We start from the raw sequence: 10221 nt of genomic DNA on the forward strand, positions 1-10221 counted from the left end.
TGGTCATTAACAAATAGGAAAATCGGTTTGTCGTTTAACTTTAGCAAGGAAAAATGCAGAGTACTAAAGTGTAGACTAAGGTTGTAGCTTTTACAATCACCCCATATTGACTGCATGAAACAAATGTTTTATGTTGCCTCACTAATGGTATCGTGCTTCATTTCCGGATGATTCTGAGAACACAAATCATAATTAGCCACTGTACAGGATGCAATTAGAAATCATTATCTTTGCCTGAATGTAACACATATTATTACGAAAAAACTGATTAAAAAGCGCGGAAAGGACATTATGATTATGTATAGAATAAGTTAAGTAGGTCGCCAAACTGAAGGATGAGGGAACATTATGAGCCCGAGTGATCAGGAGCGCACTGTAGGCCTTCCTTCAGCCGATGTGAACCACTAGATGGCGACAAATAAATAAAAATCAAGTCTTCATAAAATGTGATGGTGTATTTGATTATTCCGCACACCATCATTACACTGTAGTCTTGCATAACAATCATGACAGCTAAACGGCTTTAAGACGCACAGCAGGTAAGAAGAAACAATGCAGCTTTAATAGTTGACATGTTACTTGTGCGCTACTGATATGAATGTTATTGTTGGATGAGTTGCGGGTTAGCGAACGATAGCTTAACTAGCAGCCAATAACATTGTGGCCTATTGAGCGAACTAGCCCTGCTAACAAGTTTGGTAAAAGGTGCAAACGAAAGTTGTGTTTTGTGTCATGTATTCTGTTTCATGAGCGCTAAAATGTATTGTTAAATACTTCACCTACAATGCAATGGAGATGCGGTGTCAACTGTATATTACACCAACAAAATGCAATGTTTTCTGCAACTTGCTAGCAGCTAGCTAGCTTCAACAGGCCGTAGACCGTTGTCAAGCCAGTGAAGGAAAGTACAACTTCCGGTCAACTTCCATGTAATGCAACTGTTTTGATGTTAAGTGTTTTCAAGATCTAGTAATTGTTTCAATTTAAACCTTAAAGTCAGTCAAAAAAAAGCCAAAAAAAGTGTTTAGTTCATAGGATAAATTATTCATGTTTTAGTTGTTTTAGTTTATTTAAATAGCATTCGTCATTATAAAAACAGATGTTTAAAATACAACATGGCAGTTTTGACAATATAAAACTAAATAGAAATGCAGTTAAATAACAGTAAATACAACTGATTCAAATAATTGTACTTAATGCCATCACAGCTGATCCAAAGCCAGCTGACTTCCTAAACATCACAATGATGTCTTGATTTCTTTAAATAGCAGAGATTGTTTCATAGCATGACTACTGTTATGAAATAGTTAGAAGTTTAAGTGTAAAGTTTGTGGTCGTAGTTTAATGTGAGGTGTTGAACGAGCTTTTATTTTGAAGGCACATCCGCCTTTTTCCCTACGTTTCTTCAGTAGCTGTCGTAAAATGTGATGTAGCAGCCTTGTCAAGCGCGGCTAGCTAGCTCGCTAGCAAGAGACTTAACCCATTTAACCTGTGGCACAGTGAGTGTGTTTACATATGGGAGTAAATGTTTGTTGTTGTGTGTTTGAACCGTGACAGATGCCTACTGTCTCCTGAGTTTGATCTGTGTTAGCTAAGGTTAGGTCAAACCTGTCACCAAGTGCTAACGTTAGGTTAGCTAGCGTTAACGTTACCGTTTTCAGATCAAGTGATTGCTAGTTAACTAATTAGATGTTGTTGAAGGGAAGGAAACACAAGTGTAATGTTGCTGACTAAAATGTAAAGCTATGTTCATACCTTTGGTTCTGTAAATATGAAGTTATCAACATAGACTCGCGATGAGCCGTTAAAAAAAATATACCTGGCTGTTGAGTAAAGTACATTAACGTCAACAAAATGACTCCAAACGTTTTACTACTTCGTCTTAAAAAAAGCAGCACAACATGTCAATACATTATCAACTTTGTGGGCTGCTTCACGGTGCTTGCTATCCCTTTACACTGTATAGTACATTTTGTAACGTTAAGATAAGATCACAGAAACCACAGCTGACCCACTTCCAAAACTTGACACATTACTGGGAGACTGTGAATGTGGAACTGAGTAGGATCACAAGTCCTAACGTTTTACTATATGCTAAAAGCTCATATTCTTAGAGCTAAAGCCATATATGTGCGGCAAGTTAGTGAAACCTACTGGGACATCATATTTATAGCAGTAGAGCTCCTGAGTCTCTTACATATCACCTTAATAGGAAACTCATGCCAACTAGGCTAGAGCTGGTTCTTCAGTAAGAATAAAAAACAATGAGTGTCCAGCTTAATTTAAGTGGAAATACTTGGTTTGAGTTGACAATCTGAAAATAATGCAAGGCACACTGGTTGTAAGTTTAAAATCCTTGTGTGATCATACCCCTGGTAAAGTATTGACTGGTAAACACATTGGTTATGCATGTATCACAAGAGGATGTGTAACTTACAATACGAGATGCTTTTCAGTATGCCAACACTTACTGTGTGCTTCCACTCAAAGTATGACAGACACTGGATAGTCAACTGCATTTTCCTGTAAGAGCACCTGAATTTGAACTTGTTTACAAAATCAACAGCAGTTTTCTTGACCAAGTGCAGCGTTCCTTTTACCCCTTTTTGTTAAGTACGAGTGACTTAAAGCTAGTGTTGATAACTTGCTTGAGCCGTGCTTCACAACTTATATTTCTAAGGGTTTTAAGGTGCCAGAATTGAATACAAAAGGTCAATTTTTGCATTTTAATATAATCATTAACCATCGCAATCTTGGAAAAAAAGTAAATTATGGTTAACTTTAAAGTGTGAGTTCACCACGCTAGTTACATTTGAGCTACTTCTTTACAGTCCATGCAAATGTTTTCTTTTTATGTTATTTTGTGTGTGATTTCAAATAATCTTTTTCATGGTCAAATAAACTAGAACAAAATGTTTAGTATTTAGCTTGCCAACATCGTCCAGTCATCTCCCTATTTCTTTCTGTTTTTACAGACTAAAGAACTACTCTATGTAAGATGAACACTGAGGACAAGTTGGAGGGCATGCAGCTGAAGGGCAGCAGTGGAGGGCTGGACGGAGCAGGGAGAGTCGGACTGGGCGGCGGGGGAGGTTTGGTGGTGATGACCTTGGGGGATCGATCACTGGCAGACCACCCTCTGTTGGACGACGACGACGACGATGAAGATGAAGACAACGACTTGACTGGCAGCTCGCTGGTTACACATGACCTGGTTCCTCCAGATCAGCTGATGATGCAGGAGGAGATGACAAAGAATGGTAGAGGAGGAGCAGAGGAGGGCGGAGGAGAGGTGCATTTCCCCCTAAAACTCACCAATAAGTTGCCCTGCTTGCTTCATATGCCAGTGAGTTCATCAGAGGTAGTCCATGTATTGACGAGATTATTTATGTTGCTACTGTAGCTAGACGTCATTACTGTATATTAATTTCCCTTTCATGTATTGCCATGCAATATTTGTTATGGGACATTATTTCCTTCTACACTGAGAATTCACAGGTGTGGACAGATTTATGACAACCATCATGCTGTTGACGGTTTGGTTTAGAGCTGCTTTGCAAAACAATGACAAAACGTTTTTAGGAACAGTGATTAAACACAGTTAAATCTAGACATTGATATAATATGTGTGAAACTAATATTAGTATAATATAAGTATAAAGTCTGTCATCCCACAGAAAACTGTTGAAAATAACCAACATTAGGGATAATATATTGTTGTGAGGAATTACCGCTTGTGTACTTGTTTGCATTCAAAGTCAAAAGCATTAGCTTGAAATGTGTGTGCTGTTTAATCTTTTGGCATGCAGAAGAATGAAAATACAGCACAGTAAACATACTTTTTAATGCTGTGAGTGTAAACATCTAGGATAACCTGACCTGAGGATCAGGCTTAGGGATTTAATTCCTGTTTCTTACAACTTGGATGTTACATATCCATAATTTCTGTACGAAACACTCGTAATGCTCAAATGTTAGGCAGCATCGTTAAATAAGTCATATGGCATCTGCAGAGGCTCCCAGCTGGAAGAGGAGATATCTCAGCATGTCTTGTGTTTTCTAGGACCTGAGGTTTCCCTTTGGTTATTCCCAGAGGGTGCTTGAACCTGTTCAACTTGCCTCTGAAATTATGGAGGGGAAGCTGCTGCGTGGTGAAGTCCCCTCACATTGGTTATTATCCTCAACCTGCCTGACCCTGATAAGCAGCTGGATAAGTGGGTGGACTTTGAAGTAGGTTATGTGCCTTTTAAAATGTGTTTTCCTATCTGTGCTCCTACTTCCACAGTTGAGCATCAAGCAGGAACTGAAGCTGTCCGAGGCACCGGGCCAAATGAAGAAAAAAGCAGTTAAGGACCTGATGGTGTCTCCCAAGAAGAAAAAAAGGAAGCAGCGTTCACCAGCAAAGGTACAGGTCAGTTTTTATCTTAAAAAATATTTTTTTTAAATGGCCTGACCTGCATGTTTGTAATATTTGTCCACGGTTTAGACTGTGTATCAAATACTGATATGTCTTTGTCACTTTGCTGTTGTAGATTCTCAGCATCAATGATGATGGATCATTGGGCCTCCAAAGCCCCAAGTGTCACGTCTGTGTTCACTGTAATGCTGCTTTCAGAACCAACTACCACCTACAGAGGCATGTCTTCATTCACACAGGTATTGATACCACAGTCATGTTTTAAAATGCAGCCCTATCAACCTCTTGCTTTGAAATTCAATATCATGTTGAAATTAAAAAGTTGCCTTGACCATGAAATAAAGAATGAAACACAATACCATCTCTTTATAAATAAATGATACATCATGTTTAAAGAGGAGCAATGCCAATCTAAAAAGTTGCCTCGAGCATTATATGAAATATAGTGTCTTTATTGTTATTTATAAACTGATGTTCACAATTCAAACCCCAGGTGAGAAGCCATTTCAGTGCAGCCAGTGTGATATGCGCTTCATTCAGAAATATCTCCTCCAGAGACATGAGAAGATCCACACCGGTGAGTAAAGAATGAATGCAGCCTCTATGCATTGTGATTTTATTTGACTCCATTTCAGTCTCGAGTGTTTGTTTTTCCTTTTGTCTCTTTGTGTAGGAGAAAAGCCTTTTCGCTGTGACGAGTGTGGGATGAGGTTCATCCAGAAGTACCACATGGAGAGACACAAGAGGACTCACAGCGGAGAGAAACCATACCAATGTGACTACTGTCACCAGGCAAGCTCTGTTTCTGTTTGCTAATCAATTACTGCAGGTTTTGCAGGTAGAAAAAAAGGCCTACAGCAGAAGGGCAGTAAGATAACTGGAGTTTCAGTCATAAGGTTGAATGTTGTTACTTGTAGAAACTGATTGAAGTTGACTTGGTAAGAAAAGAATAACTGCTCAATCACTTTTTTTTGTGTAAGATGTATTTACTTATTGTGATGACGTCCTAAAACACAAAAACAGACACTCTTCATTTCTCATTTGAAGCTCCGATGGTAATAAAAAAACATCTACTACAGACCTTTAAAACAATGAATATGCTGTATATCACTGCTTCCTGGTAAAATAAAGTTACTTTTTTTGGTCTATTTACAGTACTTCTCCAGAACAGACCGGGTTTTAAAGCACAGACGAATGTGTCACGAGAACAGAGAGAGAAAGACCAACAAAGCAGCTGGGAAAGTCGGGCCTTTGCGTGAAGCAGATTCTTTGAGCCTCCCTTTTCTTGCCAAAGACTGTTCACTGCCCAAGAAAAAACGACAAAAGTGTGCAGACAAGAGTCCCGAAGCTTCCACTGCTGCCCAGACAGACGGGCACACTGTCACTGTAATCGAAACGGAGGAGAAGGAGGAGCAGAGACAGAATAAAATTGAAGGTCTACCTCTCTTTGCTGTGTCCTCCAAGGTCAAACACGAGTATGTGATTGCTGACTTCTCTGTGGAACCTGAAGAACCGGCTAGCCAACACCAAGAGGGAGAAGTGTCGTCGGGGGACACCACTCCCCCCAGACTAGTCCTGAAGAAAGTCCCCAAGAGGAGTCTCAAACAGTCCAGTGAACAAACTCCTCCCTGCCTCTCCACTTCGTCTTCCTTTGAGGAAAATACTAAGGTCACACAGTACACCTTTGAGATCGTGGACAAGCAAGGCCCTTTAGAGGTAGAAAGTAACACAGAGCTCGAGTCAGTTGAAACTCTTCAAGAAGGACCAACAAAGCCAGCAGCTAGCAGCACAAACTACGACGACGCCATGCAGTTCCTGAAGAAGAAGCGCTACCTTCAGGCTGCGATGGCCAACAACAGTCGGGATTACAGCCTGAACACAAGCAGCATTTCCTCCCAGCCGCCTGTCACACAAACCGTAGTCTCTGCCGTCATTGACGAGACTGTCCCCGTCACCATCCTGGAGCCCCAGCCTATCAGCGCAGAGATTAAAGCCACGCATGACAAGAATGTGTTGCCAGACGAGGTTCTTCAGACGCTGTTGGAACATTACTCCAACAAAGCCAACGGGCAATCGGACATTTCCTTCAGCGTGGCCGACACAGAGGTGACATCCAGCATATCCATTAATTCCTCCGAGGTTTCAGACGGCAACCCTGTGGAAAACCTTGTGGTCTCTAGTGCCCAGCCTCAGCCGGCTACCGAAAAGGTCAGCCTCTTGCAAGAATACTCAAAGTTTCTCCAGCAAGCACTTGAGAGGACCAGCCAGAACGACAGCTACCTGACCAGCCAAAGCCTCAGCTTGGTCTCGGAAAACCCCACCTTAGCGGGACAACCTCTGTTCTCCACAGAGAAACAGTTTCCTTCCCCCAGCAGGTTCAAATCAGGGATGAGCTCTCCGCTAAGGTCCACTTCAGAGAAACCTCACTTTGGATTGCTCGCCGGGGACTCTCAGCACTCGTTTTCGTTTTCAGGCGACGAGACCACCCCTCCATCTGCTGTGTCTCCGGCTGAGGAGGACTTTCTGGAGGAGGTCTCACCCTCCAAAAAGACAGACTCTTCTCAAGGCATAATTCAGACGTTTCAAATAAGCTCCTTCGATCAGAACTTCAAATCCCAATTCCAGACATCAAGATCTGGATCCTCCTCACAGTTTACCGTTGCCAATGGACAATTAAGTCTCCGAGCACACAGCACAGACTTCTCAGAGTTCCCCTTAGTCAGAGTCGTCGAGACCAGGTCTCAGCTGAACTCGTCCCCTGACGTTTCCTCCAGTGAAACCTTTGGCTGAAGAATTCATTTTCCTCTTCATAATTTCAGCGGCACTTTATCTCATGTCTCCTGTTCAGCCAAAACAAGTCCCATTGTAACTATGTTTTCTTTCTAAAAGTATTTTGTCATAAAACATAAAAAAAAATTGTATTGTTAAGCGCAACCTCCTAAAATGGAAATACTTAATTAGCACTTCCCCTTTAAAAAATGTGTTATTTCTTGCCCCAGAATGTAAATTGAGTCATGACCAAAGTGTAATGCAGGACAAAGCTAAATATCCTCTCATAGCATCGCCACAGACATTATGTTTAAAGTCAATCAGTTTGCCTTGCACAAAAAAAAATCATTGTCACTTTCGCTGCTTAATGCAACCACTTGTTAATAATAGCCCCCTATTTATATTTGCCTCTTACTTACTGTAGCTACCCCCGCTTGCTGATTATATGAAATTCACTAATTACAATCTTAATACAGCAGTGTGACTCCTGTTAAGTTGTCTAAGAAATGAGAAAATGATTAGATCATAAATGCGACTTATGTTGAAGTCACTTTACTGTCACCTGAGATGGGTGTGCCCCATTGATTTGAGTGTATTCATCTGATATGGAATATAATAGTTTTTTCCATTTGCAGATCAGACTTGTCTTGTAAATTGGCCAAAGAGAAGAAATTGTATTTCCATTAATGAAACGTTCCCTTTGTGGGTTAATTTCTTGGCACAGCCTTTTGTGACAGAATAGGCAAATGTTGGGCTGTATTTGTGTTAAAAAAATAAAACAAAAAAATGATTACGGTTTCAAATAGCTACATCCATGTAATGGTTGCCAGGTTATTACTATTGTCCAGTATAAATGAGTTGAAATAAGATTACTTACAAGGATTGTGCTTTACTCTTGCACAATTTGCACAATTATTCAACTACAGGAATGTAGTTCATCATTTCAGATTTGGGTAATTTGAAATTACGGATGATGCTGTGGCTCTTGTTTTTCTGCTGTTTAAAATACTTTGTTTTCTTTCGGAAACAATGTGATTAGACTCCCCTAAATGCTCATTAAGGCTATATTATGAAAGAGTGTCCACCTGGAAATGAGGTGCTTTGTTTTCCAGTTTTATTCGTTTTACATCTGTGCCTTTAATTTTTTTAATTACAGGCTTTCCTTTACTCATTCCTGTATTTTTGTTTTTTAGTCAGTTTTGGCTATGGCTACTAATTCCTCTTGCACAATAACAACAAAAACATAAGCTATCAACCTATTCAGTCTGTAATACGTTGAAATATGGGAGCTTTATTTATTTTTGTGCATCATATATTATTATTTTAGCAAGAAATGGCTCCGAGTTTAGTTCTCAAACTATTATCTGTGGATGGATGGAAAAAGCATTTTTTCATTGACTGTGCTAGAGTCTTCAGTTTTGAGCATTATCACCACATCTGTTCAGGCCTTGTTGAAAAGTGATGGAGTGAGGTCTCATCTGTACCTCATCACACTGTTTATGGTTTTCGATGTGTACAAGTATGTGTGAGGTGCTATGTGTAAATTACTGTTTTAAAATGCGCCATCAAATTATGTTTGGTAATTGGTATTTAGCTCCCTCTTGTTTAAATTCTACAGACAATCAGGGACAGACCGCAACCACATAAATCATGAAAAAATGCTTTATTTTTCCTCATTGAACATTCCCACAAGAATGTATGATACTGCTGTAAATACTTTGTATATTGTTATGTTCTTCTGAGAAGTACTGTTAGATCTTTGTGTCAATAGAGAGGCTTGTGCAAGAGACACTTTTTGTCAGAGGATTTTTTTAACATTCAACAATGAATCCATTTCACTTGCTGACAAAGATGTGGCTTTCTAATGTTACTATATATCTCACCACTGTTATAAAGAGTTAAATCGACTAGGTAAAATTAATTTCTCTTTTTTTGTTTATTGGTAAATCAAGTTTGTTGATTGTTCATTATGATGGGATTTGCCACGATTGGGAATGAAAAGCCCTCACTGAGAAAATGTTGATTTGGTTTTTAGTAATAATCCACCTGAAATCACTCTTTTTACAAGTATCAAGAAGCTGTGGTGGGATTGAAATCTTGTCAGTTAAAATATGTGGGCGGAGTATAACTTAAAAGTGTTGTGGTTTAAATTTCACTTGCTACCCATTTCATTGTTAGACATTATTGAAAGCACAGTGCAGTAAGACTGCTTCGGTTCATTGTATCCATTTAATTGTTCATGGAGAAGTTTTAATTCAGTTAAGCAATTCAATATCCAGAACTGAAGAATATTCATGAATTATATCAGCAGTACCTTTCCTTTAAACTAACTTGTCAGTAACCTGGCCATAAGTGTCCTTGTATAACCTCCAGAAAAATTGTTTTGTGTAAAAATATCTGAATTATTGAATTTTTGATAAAAACTATTTTTGAAACATGTCATTTAAGGCACTGATATGTACAGTATATCATATGCAGTCACTATTGCTACCCTCATTTATCTCTGTACAAGTCGTTTGTGTCAAGATCTTTCAATTGCTGATGGGAATCTCCTACTTTGGCATACTTTTCATACTTTTAAAGAACTTGACGAGGAAGCCCTTCTGCTTCACTGTTAGGTCGATCTTAAGTTGGACAATAAGGTTTAAATGCATGGTCTCTAACTTGTCGGGTCAAGTGAACTTGTTTTATGGTTAATGTGCAGCTTTAATTGTAGCTGATTCATTTCAGTCAAGTAACCCATATGATTATATCTTTTGCTATATATTATGATTTGTAAACAATCTGATTCAATTGTTGTTTTGATTGTTGTGTCATGTCCTTATAAATAAAATTATTCACAGTATTATACCTTGAAATTGTTTTGATATCCAAAGCCCATTAAGCTGCTGGTGCCATTCAATAATTGAGGGTCCTTTTTTTATTAATCTTTCTTTTTTCCCTTTGTCTGGGAAATGTCTGACATTTGAAAAAGTGTTAATCACAATCTCCAAGAGCCAAACCAACAGATCAAAGATATAGATCCTTACAATATT

The 10221-nt window shown here is 39.1% G+C and overlaps 1 protein-coding gene across 7 annotated transcripts; it reads left to right on the forward strand.

Moving 5' to 3' along the window:
* The first annotated feature begins 451 nt into the window (after positions 1-451).
* On the forward strand, positions 452-10036 carry znf148 (zinc finger protein 148). Of its 7 annotated transcripts, none has more exons than XM_034134352.1 (7): positions 452-539; positions 2976-3361; positions 4286-4411; positions 4533-4656; positions 4911-4994; positions 5091-5209; positions 5573-10036. In XM_034134352.1, the coding sequence occupies exons 2-7, from the start codon at positions 2999-3001 to the stop codon at positions 7205-7207; spliced, it is 2451 nt and encodes an 816-aa protein (XP_033990243.1). In that variant the 5' UTR covers positions 452-539; positions 2976-2998; the 3' UTR covers positions 7208-10036. The 7 variants fall into 7 exon arrangements, with proteins under 7 accessions (XP_033990243.1, XP_033990245.1, XP_033990246.1 ...); XM_034134354.1 differs by having other exon boundaries at positions 4286-4405; XM_034134355.1 differs by having other exon boundaries at positions 2976-3346.
* Positions 10037-10221: the final 185 nt, after the last annotated feature.

Source organism: Trematomus bernacchii, unplaced genomic scaffold (assembly GCF_902827165.1).
Source record: "Trematomus bernacchii unplaced genomic scaffold, fTreBer1.1, whole genome shotgun sequence".
Taxonomy (NCBI): domain Eukaryota; kingdom Metazoa; phylum Chordata; class Actinopteri; order Perciformes; family Nototheniidae; genus Trematomus; species Trematomus bernacchii.